At 41.6% G+C, this 20,590-nt stretch overlaps 1 protein-coding gene across 1 annotated transcript; it reads right to left on the bottom strand.

Annotated features, from left to right (window-relative positions):
* Nucleotides 1-1,302: 1,302 nt before the first annotated feature.
* On the bottom strand, nucleotides 1,303-19,576 carry eps8l3a (EPS8 signaling adaptor L3a). Its single transcript, XM_063216583.1, has 20 exons — nucleotides 19,503-19,576; nucleotides 15,164-15,249; nucleotides 14,958-15,022; nucleotides 12,729-12,793; nucleotides 11,896-12,051; nucleotides 10,805-10,954; nucleotides 10,327-10,403; nucleotides 9,741-9,859; nucleotides 7,883-8,049; nucleotides 7,509-7,629; nucleotides 7,083-7,156; nucleotides 6,715-6,789; nucleotides 5,863-6,008; nucleotides 4,383-4,638; nucleotides 4,023-4,051; nucleotides 3,789-3,885; nucleotides 3,018-3,119; nucleotides 2,794-2,888; nucleotides 2,013-2,145; nucleotides 1,303-1,892 (listed from the first exon to the last, which is right to left on the bottom strand). Exons 2-20 carry the CDS (start codon nucleotides 15,223-15,225, stop codon nucleotides 1,863-1,865), a joined length of 2,019 nt encoding a protein of 672 aa, XP_063072653.1. The 5' UTR covers nucleotides 15,226-15,249; nucleotides 19,503-19,576; the 3' UTR covers nucleotides 1,303-1,862.
* Nucleotides 19,577-20,590: the final 1,014 nt, after the last annotated feature.

Genomic DNA, 20,590 nt, shown 5'->3' with positions numbered 1-20,590 from the left:
GTTTTATCTTATTTGGATGTTTACTAAATTTCACTGATCCCCGTCCCAACTCTTTTGAGACGTGTTGGATTTATCAAATTAGAAATTAGTACATATGTCCCCCAAAACAATATTTTTTCTCGGTTTTAATACTTAATATGTTGTCTTTTCACTATTCTCCATCTAATGAATAGATTGAATGTTTTGAAAATGATAGCATTTTGATTTTATTCACTGTTTACCAAACGTCCCAACTTCATCGGAGTTGGGGTTTGTACACATGATTCATCTTACACTGATGGACATACAGTACAGGTATATACTTGTAGTACACCTACATATATCTACAGTCTTTGGTGGACCCAAGTTCAATCTGATTGTTGGCATGGCCACGGTGAGCTGTAGTGATGGCCACAGATGAAGATCAAGACACCATCTGTGTTCAAACCAGATTCACAACAACTTTTAATTAAAACATCTCCCGTTTGGAAATGCTGTGACACACCTTTGCAATACAATGTGATTACAGCCACTGACAAAAAAAAGTTATTGTCTAGCGATACCCATCCCTATCACCTTCTGTCGTTTTTCATGTGTCATGTATTACTGAAAATCCTGGCATGGGTTTGCTCAAAACTGTGTGCAATATGCACATCAATCTATTTGAGGCACCGCTTTAAGATCAATGCACAATCACAGCACCACATTCATACAGTACTAGACAGAGTGGTATAAAGGCGCCCCGGAGCATACACTGACTGCAGTCAACCCAGCTGTGTTAACAATCCACTTTTTCTTTTCTTTTTTTTACATTGTTTGTATTCAATTTTGAACCATGCTCGTTTCTGTTTTCTGTTTTTTTGTGTACTTTGAACCCATTTTCTTTACTTTGTGTTTTTGACATTTACATTTTTGTTCCGTGAGTGTGTATGTGTATGAGAGTATGTGTGTGTTTTGTATACTCTTCAAAAATTATAGGTATGATTTGACCAGTTTGTATGTAGTCACTGCTGGTATACTTTCACACAAAGAGCAATGTTTCACAGACTCCTGGAAGCTTCTGTGCTGGTACAGTACATCTGTAATGCTACAATGAAATAAAAGCATGTATATTCATCCAGTTGACTGATTTTCCTTCTTTTGATAACATAATTAAATAAGCCTCTCACACATGCACGTATGCACGCGCACACACACACACACACACACACACACACACACACACACACACACACACACACACACACACACACACACACACACACACACACACACACACACACGTCAAATCATGTCAAAGCCATTCCAAAAATAACACTGAAACATGTCCTTTGTTTTATTTCACCACCGCAGCATTGTGTAGATACATTCATCTGAATTATTCATTCTCTCACACAGCATTACACATTTATGAGGTGGAGGTAGGAAATATGTAAGGGAGAAATATCACTTAATTTTCCTACAGTGCTAGAACAAATATCATTTATGGAAAAAACAGAAGTAAACATAAATAAGGGCTTAATGGGTCTATGTGGGAAGGAAGATGTGCATAATTGAACATGTAGGCTGCATGGGCAGCACAAGGCTTTCAGGTGTGATATTAGTTTCCAGGGAAACAAGCAGACCAGAGAATCCCAGAGGGCACTGTTGTTCATGTCACCATAGGAATGGCAAAAAATTACTGCCATGCGCTTAAAATAGTGTCACACATTTACAGTACACGTACAGATAAAGAGGTTTTTTCCGAAAGGATCCTTTCTGGCTTTCGTTTGAAGACGTATGTAAAGAAGGTCTAGCCAGAGGTTTTGTGTGGAGGCTTGTTTCTGGATACAATGGCAGTCCTTCAGATTGTGCCATGAGCTTCAATTGATCCTGAGGCATTATTATTCCAGATGCCTGACTTCACTTGCCAACTGGAAAAAAACATGAGAAGTGAGTAAGACAATGAGCTGAGTACATACAGTGCATCCGCCAATAAACAGCTCTCTCTATGAACAGCGTGGGCGAGGAGCAGGGTTGCCATGGTTACTCACAGCGTTTGCTGACTTGACGTTCTGCAGCTGGAAGAAGACGCGGCCCCCCTCGTCAGGACAGATCATCTTCAGCTCCTCCCTCGTCATGCCCAGCAGAGAGGCCCCACTGAGCATGCCCAGACACTTCACCGTGCTGAGGGGACACAGGGGGGATAGGTGTTAGTAGGTCAGGATAAACATATATGGCTAACACTCGCGGTCGTGAGGTTGTTTTAGGATACAGGATACGTTTTTGCAGTTATTTATTGTGGTGCACGCATGACTAATGTTTCTGATGAAGACGCACTGTGTCGAAATGTTAGTCATGCTTGCTCCACAATAAATAACAGCAAAAAAGTATCCTGTGTGCTCCGGTCATTCTTGGTCCAGTCTCCTTTGAAGTGGACCAGCTTGCTTTCAACAGTCCCAGACTGTGAGCACCAAAAAGGCTAGAGTACAAGTGACCTCCTTTCCTTAGTTTTTTTGGGATACCCTCATAGGTGTGGTTACTTACAGCACTCAGCTTGCAGCAAATCACGCCCGTGAGGATAGGCCTATCCTACAACAACCTCACTCCCACTCGTGTCATATTGCTTCAATGGACCACATTTATTATTAGAGCTTAGGGGTATTTTTTGAAATAACACAACAAATACAATTTATCTATTTACTATTCTAAAAATATAAAGAGTATTGCATGCATTAACATTGTCTTACATTCAGATCAGACCATGAATATCACTTAAAAGCTATCTGGGAGCATCAATGCCTCAACTGCTCTATTGAAGGGACCACAACTTACATCTTATTGAATCCCTTGAACTCCAACCAGGCCCGTACTTCTGCTGGTTTAGACTTCCTGGTCAGGTTTGGATTGGCCACCACCTGCTGGTGTTCCTGTGGAGAGAACAACACATCAGAGGACAAATACATTGATTAAAAAAATGTTTTTGAAAGAGGCCAGTTCCACATGAGAATTGTAGTCGGATATTATGAACAGTTACACGCGCTGTCATGTTGTGTTACCTCTTCCTTCTTGTCCAGTGGCTCCAGGACATTGTTGGGCACAAATCCTTCTTCTCCATCATTGTTCCGCACCTTCCACCATTGCTTGGACATGTCCAACAGCTGTGGATACATACACATGAGGTCATGTCGTCAGGATGTGATGTACTTGTCTACTGTACATAATGTAACTGCAGGTATCCATGATGTTTGGGTTTGTTTAGGCAAAATTACTATTCAATTGCAGAACGTAGTAGGGGCCAGTTTCCTTTGGTGCAGTTACAATAGGTGTAATCACAGCTCTAAATGAACACCCTCAAATCAGCAAAATGCTGGTGAAAATTCAGTTTGGCTGGTAGAAAAGAAAGAAGCCACTTTAAGTTATAGTGAGTAGTAAGGTTTAACACCTACTAGCAAAACTGGCTAGTGATGAAGAAAGTTAATTTATAGCCCCTGGGTGTAATGTATCCAAATAAGCATGGGCCTATTATGTACTGTAGATCTATTGAGTAAGGTGAGAAATTGTTCCCTTATTAAACTTAACTACATTTGTGACAAATAAAGAGACAATCCAACCTATATTTTTTAAAAGTCAGTGATCCTGTAGTAATATTGTAACTGCAATTTATGCTGATTCTTTTTTTTTTAACTGTGCTTTTGAAAATGTTCCCTCTCCTTCAACTAAACGCCTTCTCCATTTAAGTTGCTCAACTCATGAGAAAGTCTCCATTTTCAAAAAAAAAAATGTTTGCATTTCAATCGCATTTATGAAACAATTTCCATTTCATTCACCTGCACGACTTCTCCCTTTGAGATACTGAGCTCTCTGGGATTCCTGGCAGTGAAGTCAAAGATGACTCGCATGAAGCTGGCGGGGTCGTCCTCGACACTGCAGAGGAGGAGGAGGAACACAGAGAGAGCATATGGTGGTGGGTGAGACCTCACAACACTTCATTAGGCAGACACAGACCTAATGACACGACAAGGCAATGGTAGTGTTGGAGGAACAAACAAGTAAACACATACTCTTCTTCCGCCGGGGGCTTCCATGTGCTCTGTGAAGAGATGAACACTTTTAGTTTGATGATGACGATGATGATGAAGCACAATAATATATCACATCCTGGACAGAGTTGAGGTGTAACATTGAAAGTGTATGTTACAGTAGGTTTGCGTGCATATGTTTTTTGTGTACCAGTGTCTGTAGGTTATTGTGTGTGTTTTTGAGTGATCGTGCTGAATTCTCTGTCAATTGATGGATCTATAAGAGACTGTGTGTGCGAGCGTGCGTGCGTGCATGCATGTGTGTATGCCTGTCTGTGTCTGAATGTGTGTTCATGAGTGTGGAATTGCATGTGTATCTTGGTGTGTGTGTGTGTGTATGACCTGTGGGGCTGGTGCTTCCTTCCTGGAGTGCTGGCTGGGCTGTCTGTTGATTGGCTGGTTAGGCGGCTTGCTGGCTGGCTTGCTGGCAGGCTGGGTGACTGGCTTACTGGCGGGCTGGGGTGGTGGCTTGCTGACGGGTGACTTTCTCGGTTGCCTGGGCGGTTGGATCTCGGGGTCCGCGTCTCGAGGCTCCCAGCCATCGTCAAACAGGGGGTTGTACTCAGGAATGTCCTCGTCATCGTCCCCCCACTGCGTACTGTCAAGAAGAAGGACATCAAGAAGAGGACTCTGATTAAGAACAGAAAGGAACTCAGCTTCTGGTGTGTGTTTGAAATAATGACACACTAGTGAATGCATAAGCTAAAATGTTGGTGAAATTACGTTGAAGTTGCTGCAGTTCTCGATTGCAAATATAAAGCAAATTTGTTTATCTTAGTCTTTTCAGACCACACTACATGGTTCCAGTGATCCATAGTCTGTTCTCTCTTGAGACCAAGATGAACAAATTTGCTTTAGATGGTGTCAAGCATGTGTGGTGGTAAACAAGGGAGTTTTACAAAAAAAGTTTAACCTCTCAGTATTCAAGCATGGAAGTGGGACTGATGGTTTGGGGATGAATGAATGCTGTCGACATTGGAAATCTGAATTACATCTAAAAGAAACATGCATGTCAACATGCACTGTGACTACTGAAGCAGATCATGATACTCTCCATAGGGTTGCATTCAAATCTCACAACAATCTTTTTAAGCCAGGTGCAGACTCAAAATGTAAAGAAAGGTTGAAACGCACACCAATGACCTCCCTTTAAATCCCTTTTCATTTCGAGACGATTCGAGCCAACACAGCCCCTTCTCTACCGGATTTTAATCTCGGGTGTACTCACTTTTGTGGGCAATGTTCAAACTTTAATGGCTGTATTTATATTTTTTCTGAGTGAACAAAAAATGTAAGCGGTTATATATGTTGTTAAAAGGTCACTAATCATTGTGTCAAAGTAAAATTTCTTTAATGCTCTCCTATAAAAAGATAAACTCACAAATCTGCAAAAATGTGAGGGGTGTACTCACTTACGTGATATACTGTAGCCTGCAGGGGTGGGAAACCTTTTTCATTCGAGGGACTACTTCAAAGGCCTCCTCCAAGGGCCGTAAAAGTCCTCAAAGGGCCATACTATGAACACAATCCAGGGTTTCCCCCTGTACTTTAGGCCTATATTAAAGGCAGATACCTTTAAAACAGACACCACCTTTGCTAGATCCCCTGAATATAACTTAATTGTATTGCAGATGTAATTTCTAAGATTTACAAAATATATTTCATGTGAAGCTGCATAACATTCAAATTATATCTAGGGCCGGATAAAACGGCCTCAAGGGCCATAAACGGCCCTCGAGACAGGTTCACCACCCCTGGACTATAGTCTAATAAGGCAGCCGGAAGTTCCACATGACCCGCATACAGTGGGCGGGTGCCCTACCTGGGGATGTTCCAGGCGTCCCCCAAGGTCTGCCAGAACTGGTCCTCCTCCACGGTGGCCTCCTCGCTCAGCAGCCTGATGCAGTGAGGGGTGAACAGGGGCGCCACGATGGCCGGGGGCAGCTCCTCTGGGCAGTACTCCACCAGCTAAACATGACATTACATTCAAGAGTCAAGATTCAAGAGTGGTTTATTGGTCCCCGAGGAAATTGGTCTTGGACATTCACAAAAGCCGCCACTTAACACACAACACATATTATAATATAATATAATATAATATAATATAATATAATATAATATTATATTATATTATATTATATTATATTTAGTGCTGTCAATCGATTAAAATGTGATTAATCGCATAAATGCCATAGTTAACTCGCGATTAATCGCAGTCTCATTTAAAATCATAGTAATAGCCTACTTCTATCGATGTAGGCCGACAAAATTGGATAGGTTTTTTTCCTTGTTTTTTTTTTTTTTTTTAATTTAAAACAATGAGTGTTAGACACTGACATCTGCCCTAATGGCATATGATGGGTACGAGACTCTGTAGCGTTTCCTGTAACCGGCATGCTGGGAATTGTAGTTGAGCTATCGCTGTAACCCGCGGTCAGTCAGTTTATGAAAAAAAACTTCACAGAGTCATATCTAGCGTTAATCTCGCGATTAAAAAAAATATCGGCGTTAAAAAGGGGTTGGGTTAACGCGATAATAACGCGATAATTTTGACAGCACTAATTATATTATATTATATTATATTATATTATATTATATTATATTATATTATACATTTGGGAAAACCTGTACTAGACCATTTCAAGACATTCAAAGGTTTGGAAGTCTGACTTACATATGTGAGGATGGAGAAGAAGACGTGGACCAGGTCCTTAGAGCTCGGCTCATCGATCTGTCCATCTAGTACTGCCTGGCATTGCACAGGCGTAAAGAGAATCTCAGTCAGATCTCACATTTATTTTCGCCCGGTGCAGGATCAAAACGCAAAGTTCATGTAACCCGAGGAAGACCCGCACACAGATGAGCTCTCTTTTATTCCTTTTTAAACATTTCTGTGAATTTCTGTAAAGAAGGATTAAAAGGGAGCTCATCGGTGTGTGGATGTTCCTACCTTACAGGAGGAAAGAGTGCAAATGACAGGAGTGACAAAATGGAAAGACACAACGCCTAAACATGAGGGCTGTAGTAGACAATGGAACTTACCAGAAGGTTGAAACCAAACTTGATTTTCTGCAAGCAGATCTCAAACTCCGCGGCAGAAGGCATGCCCTCAATAACTGTAAAGAAAAAAAACGTAGAATGAGACCATGAGCACGTTTACATGCACATCAATGATCCATTTATGATCGTGTTTTTTGGAGTAATCGGTTTACTGTGCTTATGTACACATGCTCAGTGAGTAGAGTGACACAATGCAGGTATTGTGGAATAGAATTTAGAACAGGGTATTCAAATGAAAGAATTGTCAAGGTTGCTAGCATGATGTCATGATTGCGCCAACTTTTGACATAGATGTATTGCTTTATTGGCCCAGAAACAGCCCATGTAAACTTGGAAAAGTTATAAAAAAAAAAAAAAAGTTTAAAGAAAATATTTTTGTTAATTTTTGTTTGAGCTGATGCACTTTACCTTTTGGCTTATTCTTTTTCTTCTTGCCCTTCCACAATTTCTTCTTGCTCTTTTTTGCCGCGACCGCCGATACTCTGCCCATGAAGGCCTCAATGTCACTGATGATATGATTCAAGATGTCCTGCAGAGGGAGCATGAAGTATTAACAAACACCCCACTACCAGAGACACTTTATAGAGTAGACAAAACACTTAAGAAAGCCTCCATAGAAATGAATGGGGGCAATTCATAACACCAGCATTAACTTTCATACGACCAATCATAGGGCCCACTATAATCTGGTTTTCATTGCGATTCTAACTGGCATATGGTTTGTGTTAATGGCTTCCTGGGACAAATTGCGCTCAAGGAAAGGAGTGAGTTGAAATACAGACCACGTTCCTGTCCTTCTCTGTGTAGGGCTGAGGGGTGGGTGTCCTCTCTGGCGATGGGGGTGGGGGTGGGGTGAGCTGTCTGGGCTCAGGCTCTGGCTGCCTCGGCATTGGAACAGGCTGCTGCCGGGCCTGGGGTGGTGGGGCGGGACTGGGCACGGGGCTCTCATCTGGAGAGAGAGAGAGAGAGAGAGAGAGAGAGAGAGAGAGAGAGAGAGAGAGAGAGAGAGAGAGAGAGATCACATCATCACTGACAGTCCCTCCTGTACCATACCCACCAGATAAGCATGACAAGTTTCCACTGTCACATTGCACACAGATACAGTATACACGCACGCGCATAGACCTGCTCAGTCATGGTAAACATTTCTTATCATATACCACACAGAAAACGGATGAGGGGGTGGCATGTTACGACTGTTGACTGAGGTCTATATGTTGGGGAGAAGGGCGGCTGTCTACCGACGAGGGGAAGTAGGGAAAAGGGGCAGGGAAGCCAACAGGGGGGACACATGGTCAGTTGTCCCGGGCCCAGAGACAGAGGGGGCCCATAAATGTGTCCCCTTTACATTATATGTATTAGGTGGGGGGCCCTTTCAGAAGACTTTGTCCCGGGCCCTAGAAGAGGGAAATGAAAGTGAAGTGAAGACCAAGAGGGGGACTCTGCCTACTACCCAAAATGCCTGCGTGTGTGGCTGAATCCCAGGAGGCCAAAGCTTCTTATATTACTAGACAAAGAAGGTGTAGGTCAGAGGGCTTCAGTGTTCTTTTCAGTGGCGCTTTGGTTGAACATAACTTGGCACTCTTAATTAAAAAGCTTTTAATTAAACTGAGCTAATTCAGTAGAACACGTTAATGTTGCCAATACGTAATAGGTATTGACCATATACGTATACAGTATCCTTGTAGAGAAGAGGAGACAGACAGAGACTATTCAACCAAAAGAGAGGTGATGGATTCATAATTTGAATGCCATGACGCACCCTGTCTAAAGGACAGTATTGATATGGTTGTGTTTCCTTGACTACTATAATGTATGCATATTCTGAATTCTTTTCAAATGTGTTTTGATATACAGTTTTCTGTAATACTGCTGTAGGGGCAGGAATGTATCCACCATGTTTGTTTTGGGTACCCGCGCAAGCACAGACAGGAGAGACCCAATGGCACGTACATAACCGGCACACACAGGCTGGAAAGTAGACGCGCACCAAAGCATGACGTGAAATGCATAAAGGGAAGTGGGGAGGTTTGAAGAACTTTCTATAGCCCTGATGAAGGCCATTGCAGGCCGAAACCTGTTGGCAATTTTAATGTGTTCAACAATGAACTAGCTCACTCACAGAAAATGTACTCTTGACAGTATTCCTCTTTGATCACACTTCAGACTAAGTGTATAGAGATGAACCATGGTGTCTTTCAACATAAGAACCACTGAAACTATTTCTGGCACTGGGTTTTTCTCCTTGACACAGAAGGGGAAGTGTGGACTAAATCAGTACGCAATAACCAATAAAACACGATAAAAACAGAATCACTGTATCACCCCCCCAGTACCTCCCAGTCAGGACCACCCAGTTTTACTATTATATGGGTGGTGTACCTTACCAGCTAGCGCTGAACACTACTGTGATGAGACCCCACCTCCCTCTCTCTCTCTCTCTCTCTCTCTCTCTCTCTCTCTCTCTCTCTCTCTCTCTCTCTCTCTCTCTCTCTCTCTCTCTCTCTCTCTCTATCTGTCTTCCACAAACAAGCAGAGAGCTTGTTTCCAGGAGGCTGAGTTCCAGTTTTCAGATAAGGTGTTATCTTCTGGGTGTCGCCTGTGTGCCCTAGGCCTGCCCGGCCCGGCTGCTCAGCTCACCGTAGTCTGGGGCGTCCCACTCCATGGGGGAGGGCTGAGGGCGATCCCATTCCTCTGAGGGGGGTCTGTTGGGCTGGGACGCACCCATCTTGGCCGCCAGGATGGCTCTCATGTTGTCCCTAAAAAAAAGATAACCAGCACCATGTTGTACTCCAACACCAAGAGAGTCAAAGTTTAAACTCAAAGTGTTGGTTCTACTCTCTAAATATCGAATTAACCCTAAAAAATGTAAGCACAATAAACATACAGTATACAGTATGTCAAAAAACTGTGAAACCGTGCACATGAAATGCACAAACCTAGCATAAATAGCATATCGTGATCAAAGTAGAGAGTAATGGTAGTGATACACAGGGTAACTTTTTGACCAATGTTGCCAGGCAAGATCATGATTGCCTTAAAAATGTTCAGATTGAATTGTCAGAAAAGTTGTCAGCTGATGATCAAAATTCTCCTGATAAAAGTGTTATGGTGATAAACACTACAAACAAAATTTTGTAGTGTAATTGCCAAGACAAAAAGTTGCGCTGTTTATCATCTCACAGGGCGTCAGACAACGTCCATTTTGTTTTCTTAGTACATTTACCTGGGTGGTCTGAGATCCCCACGATCATCTATTCTGTGCATGAGGGCTCTGTCTAGATCTCGTTTGATATAGTCAGCCTGGATAAATACAACATACGGAGAACATTTGAGGATGACAATTGCAACACCATTGCAAAGAACCACTCACTGACTGGACTGGAACCATTAGTTGGAATGGTCTAGAGAGATTCATATGTTCTAGAAAAGGCTCCTCAGCTAACTAAAAATCTCTATAGGAGAGAATCAAGTTTTTCAAGAATCAAGAGTTATTTGAGTAGGCTATTTCAAGATGAACCTCCTTGAGTCCACAACACATTTTCGATACAAGAGGATAGCTTTACTATTACATGAAGTGGCAATACTGACTGACACTGCTGACCAATTGTATTGAGATTGGTCCCAAATGCAAATACAAGTAAAACAGTCCTTCATCTCAGCATTCCAGGATTACATCACTAATGCCACTGAATGTCACTGACCCTCAGGCTGTCGGACTGGAACATGAAGACGCTGACGGTGGCCTTTCCCTCCTCCCTGACGGCCACGGTGAGCAGCGAGTTGTAGACGCAGGTGTCCAACATGGCCTCCACCCCCAGGACACTGCCGGTGGGGTGGCTCTCAAGCTCCTCCTAAAGAGAGGGGCAAGAGAGAGGAAGATAACGTCAAGTAGTGTTGGACCGTATAGCCAACACACTCCTGGTTTACCAGGTATGCTTTACAATAGAGACCCAAATTCCATGCCCTTGTGTAATGGCTCTCCAGCTCTGTCAGAAAGAATGAACTGTACAAACAAGGTGAGCACAAGTGCATCACATGTAGGCAGTGATAATGGGCGACAGGATGTGGAGAGAGAGAGAGAGAGAGAGAGAGAGAGAGAGAGAGAGAGAGAGAGAGAGAGAGAGAGAGAGAGAGAGAGAGAGAGAGGAGCAGAGGATAGGTTGATGAAGAGGGGATAACAAACTGAAGAAAAGAGGAGCGATAGAGTAGAAATGAGGCAGTGGAAAGACAGAGAGTCAGAGGAATGAACGAGGAACGTGTGGTATACTAAGCCAAGCAATAAAAGAGACTATTCATGGAGGACAAATATAAGGGATGATGTGGAAGAGCAGAGAGAAGATATGAGACAATGAGGAGAGATAATTAAGGCAAGGGAGGTTTAAAAGGAGCAAGCACAGAGAGATTAAAGAATCACTACTCAATATTGTTACATAGTCACCCTGAGGTCCCCCGAGGTCACCCTTCTTTTCAGTCACTTTTAAAATGTGTGTGTGTGTGTGTGTGTGTGTGTGTGTGTGTGTGTGTGTGTGTGTGTGTGTGTGTGTGTGTGTGTGTGTGTGTGTGTGTGTGTGTGTGTGTGTGTGTGTGTGTGTGTGTGTGTGTGTGCAGGGCTGAACTGGACTGGACTGGACTGGACAAAAAAAATAATCTTTTTTTACAATCATATGTGTGTGTGTGTGTGCGGGTGTGTGCGGGTGTGTCCGTTTGCGTGCGTGCGTGTGTGTGTGCGTGCGAGCATGCGTGTGTGTGTGAGTGTGTGTGAGTGTTTGCAATAACAACACACTGTACGTACATTGGTCTCGATGTCGATGAGTTGCAGGCATCCGTTGCGTGCCTGTAGGATCATGTCCTGGCCCCAGATGCTGCCCATGGCCTCCAGCATCTTCAGACGCTCCACACAGTCGTCCAGGCGCATGTCCGGACCCTCCACATCACATGTAAACAGGTGCTGAAGCAGAGGACATGAGCTTAAGGACTTTATGTCGTCGTTGTTAATTTACAGTACATCTAATCCAGGGGTGGGGAACAGGGGAGGGGAACCGGGCCACTTCAAAGGCCCGTATATGAACACAAATCAGGATTTCCCCCTGCACTTAAGGCCTATATTGAAGGTGGCCACCTTAACCACAAACCGCACCGTCACTAGGTCCCCTGAAAATATAACTTCATTGAATTGCAAATATGATTTCTAACAATTCTTGAAAAGAAAAAATGCATATTTCATGTGAAACTTCATAATATTAAAATCATGTCAGGGGCCGGATAAGGCGTCCTCAAGGACTATAAATGGCCCTAGACATAGGTTCCCCCTCCCCTGATCTAGTCTAATGTGTAATTGCCACAGTATCGAAATGCTCTCAGGTGTGAGTGTGTGCAAGTCAATCTAGTTTCATCCTTTCCTGTGCCCTTCAGCCTCATGGTGTGTGACATGATTCAATTCAAAGGTCATTTGCAATCAGGATGTTGAATGAGGGAAAGCCCCCAAGAAAGTTTGCTCTGTGCAGGTTGACAGCAGAGAAACTGTATTGGGGCAAGAGGTCAGTTTCTACAGGAAAAGACATGAGGAAGTCGACTGACTTCCAGTCAGTGTCTGAGATGAAGAGATGCATTCTGGGAACTCAATACCTCCACTTTGTACTGGAAGCGACCCATCTGCTTGTTGATGTTCTCCACGTACTCCTTCCTCTGCACTACTCACAAAGAGATGACAACATACAATCACAAACCGACACCCCGAAGATACATCTATACCAGGGGTGAGGAACCTTTTTCATTCAAAGGGACACTTCAAATTGTATGGTCCTCCAAGGGCCGTACTAACACAAAACAGGATTTCCCTCTCCACTTTAGGCCAATATTGAAGGCCACCTTTAAGACAGACCCCACCTTCACAAGGTCCCCTGAAAATATATGTTAATTGTATTGCAAATGTAAGATTGCTTTACAAAAAATATATTTCATTTGAAACTGCCTAAACGGCCCCCATGGCACAGGTTCCACACTCATGATCTATACCATTTGCAAAGTTGAATGGAAACTACATTAAAATCAGTGATTAGCTAGGAGGCTTAGACCCTTTTTAAGACCCGATAGTTCAGTTTGTGATACAAGTGCCAAAATCGGTACAGGTACTCCTTAGACATTACTTTTTTCAAAAAGTACACGGGCCACTTCAAATTCAAGATGGCGGCCCATTTTCCAAGATGGCCGCCATACAGATATGAATTAGCAACTGAAACAACTGTTCAAATGGTCATACAAGCACCTAAATCGTCATAGATACTCCTTAGACACACATCTGTTGAAAAGGCATGCAGGCCACTTGAAATCCAAGATGGCCGCCCATTTTCCTAGGTGGCCACCATACATATGTGTAAGGTGACTGAAACATTTGATAAAATAGTGATACAAGCATCAAACTTGGTACAAATACTCCATGACATGACATAAAGGTGTCGGTCAATTGAAATACAAGATGGCTGCTCATTTTCCAACATGGCCGCCAAAATTTTCTGGACAGCCCTTCCACCCATTGCACATTTCCCAACAGCTAACAAAATATGGATGGCATTCATAATACCATGAAAGGTATGATCTGATCTTCTCACCTGCAGATGGCTATAGCTGCTAGTGTGAGTATTGGGACATTTTAAAATTCCTATACTTTTAGACAACAAGATAATCTAAATTCATCAAAGGGATTATGGTAATCTCTCAAATGTCCTCAAATCAGAGATTATGAAAATGTCTCCATTAATAAGAAGCAATGGTAGCCATCTTGGATTATACATGGCCTTGTCATGTTTAAAGTAGGCTATTTTTTTTTCAAAAAGGATAATGTCTAAGGAGTATTTGTGCTGAGTTTGGTGCTTCTATCACAATTTAAACGTTTTTCAGTTATGGAACTTCTGCAGTAGGTGAATGGGTGGCCATCTTGAATTTCAAATGGTGCATACTACTTAACAACAGAGTTGTGTCTGAAGAGTATTTGTAACACGTTTGGTGCTCACATCACTATTTGAACAATTGCTCTAGTATCTCCTGCAGTATTCCCACAGGACTTTCTGGCAGCCATCTTGGAAAATGGGCGGCCATCTTGCATTTCAAGTAACAGGCATGCTTTTTCAAATTAGTTCAGTATAAGGAGTATTTGTACCAATTTTGGTGCTTGTATCATTATTTGAACAATTGTTTTATTTTCCTATGACACATCTGAACGGTGGCCATCTTGGAAAATGAATCATCTTGGAAAAGTCACCTGCATGCTTTATCAAAAGAGGTACATCTAAGGAGTATCCGTGCTACGTTTGGTGTTGTATCACAAATTGTTTCCGTTGCCAATTTATATCTGTATGGCGGCCATATTGGAAAATGGGCAACCATCTTGAATTTGAAGTGGCCCGCGTACTTTTTGAAAATACTAATGTCTAAGGAGTATCTGCACCGATTCTGGCGCTTGTATCACAAACTGAAGTATCGGGTCACCTATCTCCCTAGCTAGATAGCCAGGGCCATAACCAGACATTTTCAAATACTGAGGTCAAATACTGTGCGCTGTACTGCATACTGTACATTTAGAATGCTTCAAACACTTCAATCAAACTCTTATGTTTGTTTTCATGAATCACTGCCTCAAGGATAAATGGGGGTGGCGTATACAAACTGAATTTATAATTGTTGATTATATATCGATTTTTATCGTTGATAAATTTTACATTACTGAAAAAAATACTGAGGACATGACCTCTGTGTCCTCAATGGTAGTTGCGGCCATGGTGATAGCTAAACATGAAGGTGAAATGAAAATGTAAAATAGAAAGATCCACAACAGGAAGCAGGCAGTGAACTACTCACTGTATATAGATCTGCCACTTGGTCTTGACATGCTTGACATTAAGGAGGAGGTTTCGGAGAAGCCACTGAAAATGTGGAAATAAAATGGAACAAAGTGTGTTGAAATACATTTTTAAATGATCATAGAGAGATGCAAACAAAGCAATGAAATAAACACAGGAACTAACTCTTAAGACAGGTACGAAAGTGTCAGATTCTCAACCTACTTGGACAGGACGGACCCAGCATAACTGCTAGTCTCGTAGTAGGCATCGCCGTTTTGGAACATCTTGGACAATCTTTGGTCAAAACCCTGTTTCAGACAGAAGTTCGATTTTACAAAACAGATACATAGCCATAACAAGAAATCAGTCTGTTACAAAACACTGATGGTCCAATATTTGTGCTGATAGAAACAAAGCTAACTCGGGTAAATCACGGTCATCATCGTCTCCACTGTAGACAGCAGTCCTCAGATGGAGTCAAATCAGTCCACAGACAAAAACTCTTGTGTAAAGGAACTCATATTTACAAACTTTGTTAATAATTCACCCCGTTTCACACAGCTCTTTTTGTGATAAAGGTGTTAACAAACAAGTTTGACAGGACTTTCAGGATGAATTGTGTTTCCAGCTTTGAAAGTGTCTCTTGCTATTTGGCTTGGGGGAGAACACATTCACTGTTCTGGCCTTTGAGTCAAGGTATGATTAAGTAAGCTTTGCTGCTGACAGACACATGGAGAAGTATGTTCTTCTATCCCCAGTAGTCTATGTGCAGTATCAATAGACACTAAAGCTTCCCATGAATGCAACAGAGCAAACCATAAGAGCATGTCATAAAAGCATGTCTAAGGATACATTACCGCAACTAGATTGCATTCTTACAGAAAATGCTGGAAGTGGGCTTGCCTTTTGGGGCAGAGATGAGCAGTTTTTTTTTGTGATATCTCTATCCCTAAATTAAAAACAAACTACTATTGAGAAAACAAAGCTAAAAGAAATGTTGGAAAAATCCATCCGCCCAGTTAGAAGTTATGGCCCAAACAATTCAGCCATCTTGGATTCAGCCATCTTGAAAGTGTTGTAGCTCCGTATTTTGGGGATATACTAAATGACATGCATAGTATTTTAAGTTGGCTAAGGAACACTGCATATGACATAATTTTGAAAATCAACATGGGGCCGAGTGGGATTCGAACTCACAACCTCCATATCTCTAATCCAGCACCTTTGCCATTGATACTAAATGACATACATGGTATTTTAAGTTCGCTAAGGAACACTGCATATGATATATTTTTTTAAAAATCAACATGGGTCCGAGTGGGATTCGAACTCACAACCTCCATATATCTAATCCAGCACATTTGCCATTGATACTAAATGACATACATGGTATTTTAAGTTGGCTAAGGAACACTGCTGATATAATTTTTAAAATCAACATGGGTCCAAGTGGGATTCGAACTCACAACCTCAGTATCTCTAATCCAGCACCTTTGCCATTGATACAGTACTAAATGACATACATGGTATTTTAAGTTGGCTAAGGAACAATGCATATGATATAAATTTGAAAATAAACATGGGTCCGAATGGGATTCGTACTCACAACCTCCATATCTCTCATCAAGCACCATTACCATTGAGCCAAGCAGCTGGCAGTCATACACATTCCAGCAAGACAATATCACATTGCATTCAAGAGCTGAACAAGAGACTTCTAGAATGGCAGTTGCAGGTGCTCGTTAAGAATAGAATGTTGAGAAAAAGTGACAGTTGAGATGGAACCTTTTATTGGCAGCACCTGTTCTGATTTTCTGTATGGCAATTAGTATTGTGCTCTAAGGCAGAGGGCAGAATCAAAACCGTTTCTAGTTTTTAGATAGCTGTTGTTAAAAAACTAAAAAGAATTGGCACATGTCCTGCTCACAGATTGGAGTCATACGTGTGATCTTTCTAACAGTCTTTGAAAGAAGTTTATAGGTTAAACGGTTCAGTCACAAATGGACCTCTTGTGGAAGATGTGCTGACCTCTTCAGAAAGGCACTTCAAGAGTCAATGGGAAAAGCCATTTGATGTTTTATGACCGAAAAAGCCTCCTACACTCTGATCTGTAGAGTGACGGAACACTGTCTCCTGAAGGTTCTACCATTGTTTTCTATGGGGACCCAAATTTGCACAAAATCGCCAAAAAACGGAAAAACGACAAGAGACACAGACACGCTATATCAGAACAGATGATCTTCAAGCCGAGCCGATCGTTTTAGTGTTTGAATGGTGTCTATATCTCGAAAGGCCTAGAAAGAGATCCATTTTCTATTTTTACTGCCCTGCACAAGAGAAGCAAGCAAGCAACAAAGCAAGCAAGTATAAACTGTACTTAGAGATTACTAGAATCGGGCCTTGCTCTGCAAGCCAGCTTAATAACATTATTATTGCAATAACTCTGGCTACATAAACTGTTTTAAACAAACATCAGTATTGCATGTTATCCTCTTGCGATTAAAACACCAATTTTAGTGCCCCACTCATTTTGCTTTGTTTTCTTTTGTTTTGTTCTGTTTTGTTTTGTACCATGCTTTTCTGGAATAGACGTTAACTATTTCCCACCTACATCATTTCTATAGCCTGACATAGCCTGAAATCAACACAGATGATAAACAAACAGCTATATATTAGGCTCAGATATAGCATATGAGATATAAACAGTTTCAGCATAATTGCTACAAACTGTATAGTTCTTTAAAGTGATACTGTCCCATTTTTGGAAATAAGCTTATTTTACACCTCCCCTTGAGTTACAGTTTTTCTCGATTGCCTCCACACAATTTCTGGTACTTCACACACAATTCTCGGAACATCTCATCCATTTCCCAACTCCCCTAACCAATGTCACTGAACACTAAACACAATTTCTTCTTTACACTCATATTTCAGTTTTAAAACACACTCTTTTCAAACCACTACACACAATAATCTTGATTACACACAATTTTCAAGGAATTTTCTGGTTGTCACATTGAACACACTGTCATTCAAAATACTAAAATCAACCGCCATACTATGTTCACTTCCTCATCACATGGGCAGACTCTCTTCATACCATTTTACAATCTGAAATCATCACCCCATAAGGACACACAATGCATGTGATATTGATAAAAACACGAGTGGATGCAGTGAGAAAACACATTTGTTTAGTTTTTGAACTCCAAAATATGTTATACAGGAGATCTCTTTCATGTGGTTACTCAATATTTTACAATAAATTAGTGCAATTTTTTAAATGTCAGAAAAATATGTAAAATATACACACATCTGTGTACTCCAAGTATAAAAGCATTATTTCCGTATTTTACTACAGAAAAATACCCTCTTTAGTAAGTAGAGCACTGAGGAAAATAATTTTCTACTGTGTGTCAAGTTGAGTATAGAGTTTTACCTTGTGCATATTAGTGTTCAATGGTTCACAAGAGTGTATTAAAATGACTGCTTGTGTGTGTCATTTGAGAACAAAATTACCTTTTTAGAAGAGAGTACATTGTTTTGAGACAAGACATGCATTTTTCAGAGGTAGTAAAGAGTTTTGCCCGTTGTGTGTGAGGTTTGGAGATTTGTGTCGAGTTTTGAGATTTGGAGAACTGATTCCGAAAATTGTGTGTAAGCAATCGAGAAAAACTGTAACAATGAGTCCTATGAGACCAGTTAGCCACCAGCTGGTCTCATAGGACTCAATGTTAACTGCTAGCTTGGAGGTAAAAGTTGCACTACCATACCTAGAGAACGATTGAAAGTATAAGAGAATGGTTAAACCCTATTATTTAACTCAAGGGTAGGTGTAAAATAAGCTTATTTCCAAAAATGGGACAGTATCACTTTAACACCTACATAATGCAACCAATGAACAAAGTCTATAGCAGATCCTAATCTTAAATTTGTAATTGTCATTTTGTTTGTATATAGAGCATCCACTTAATTGCATGTTAATGAATGACCCAATGTTCTTTACTAGTTCTTAGCCACCACCTAGCAACAAACCTCAGAAGATATTGTTCAAGAGACGTATGGTTTATGGTGCCATAAAAATATCTCACAGGCCGGAAAAATAAGATTAGTAGCGCTCTCTACCCAATGCCTCGGGTGTCAAACGGAAATCTTCAACCTGAGATACATTTCTCATTCATGTGAGAATGTATTTACTCGCCTGTTGTTATGAGAAGAAGCATTACACATTTGTGGTGCTAAAATTTACTTCAGATATCCAGATATACCAGACTTAAAGTCGTGCTTGCATGTCTGTGTATGTGTACAATACCCGAGCTCAAATCACTACTCACATAAAAACATCTTTCTATATCAAGTTATCATCAGGTCCACACCACTAGAGTCAGTACCACATAGCACCTCACCATGTCCTTTTTTTAAAGAAATCTTTATGTTTTTAAAAATGGCTAGTGAAGGGGAAGAAGAGACATGTTCTGATTGACATCTCGTCAGTCACAACAGCTTGTATGGAAATGACCAAGAACAACACATTTAATAGAAAAGTTGGGAACTGGGGTACCTGATGGCCAAAAAATCACTCCGCTTGCTCCGGTCAGTGTGGTCTTTCAGAGGTCTTCACATCTTTGTCCAGACGACGTCTCGGCCTGGTGGATCCACTCTCCGAACACTGCTGGAATACCCAGAGGACTTCCTCGTAATATAATGGGACAAAGTCCATCACTACACAAGTACACAAGGAGAGAGAGAGAGAGAGAGAGAGAGAGAGAGAGAGAGAGAGAGAGAGAGAGAGAGAGAGAGAGAGAGAGAGAGAGAGATGAGTGTATGACAAGCGGGTGTGTATGTGTGTGTGTGTGTGTGTGTGTGTGTGTGTGTGTGTGTGTGTGTGTGTGTGTGTGTGTGTGTGTGTGTGTGTGTGTGTGTGTGTGTGTGTGTGTGTGTGTGTGTGTGTGTGTGTGTGTGCTTGTGTGTGTGTGAGAGAGAGTGAGAACAAGAAGAAAAAAAAGAGAGAGAGAGAGAGAGAGAGAGAGAGAGAGAGAGAGAGAGAGAGAGAGAGAGAGAGAGAGAGAGAGAGAGAGAGCGATAGAGAGACAAATGAGATCCTGGGAGATTGTCTCGTCAGGGCCTTATAAAGACAACGTAATGTTGACCTCTGACGCATCATTTGTTAGTGTTTTGACACACTGTAGACTGTGGGGTATGCAGTAAAAAAAATACAGTGTTAATTCAAGACTTAGAGAATACTCAAGGACCAAATACAATCTTGAAGATGTTAAATTGACTTGAGAAGTGTACTATTTTTATGCAGGTGTGTCTGGTATGTTGCTCAAAGGTCCCTGGCCAGGGCCTCTACCACTGACTAGTGCCTGACCGACACCCTATGCAGGTTATCACCCTGTCAGATAGCAGAGGGAGAGAGCCCACACCAGCAACACAAAGGTCACAGCAGCATCTGTGTAGTGTTGGCTGTTATTACAGTAGTATGTGCAGAATTATAGTAGTATATGGACACAGGGCTCGAAATTAACACCAGCCAACCAGACAAATGCTGGTGAACTTTCAGTTTGGCAGGTAGAAAAGCCGTACTAGCCACTTACTTAACTTATTAACCACCTTGACCCATTAGTGAGTGTTTCTTTGGCTAGTAAG

Source organism: Engraulis encrasicolus, chromosome 14 (genome assembly GCF_034702125.1).
Source record: "Engraulis encrasicolus isolate BLACKSEA-1 chromosome 14, IST_EnEncr_1.0, whole genome shotgun sequence".
Taxonomy (NCBI): Eukaryota; Metazoa; Chordata; class Actinopteri; order Clupeiformes; family Engraulidae; genus Engraulis; species Engraulis encrasicolus.
This window is presented reverse-complemented; position numbering and strand designations above follow the sequence as displayed.

Excerpts from the sequence above, each read along its gene's own strand:
- eps8l3a (XM_063216583.1), bottom strand. The coding sequence starts at position 15,225 with ATGTTCCAAAACGGCGATGCCTACTACGAGACTAGCAGTTATGCTGGG. Across the intron at positions 10,404-10,804 it reads TCCAGTCCGACAGCCTGAGG|GCTGACTATATCAAACGAGA; the intron begins GTCAGTGACATT and ends GTATTTATCCAG. Across the intron at positions 2,889-3,017 it reads CACTGGACAAGAAGGAAGAG|GAACACCAGCAGGTGGTGGC; the intron begins GTAACACAACAT and ends TTCTCTCCACAG.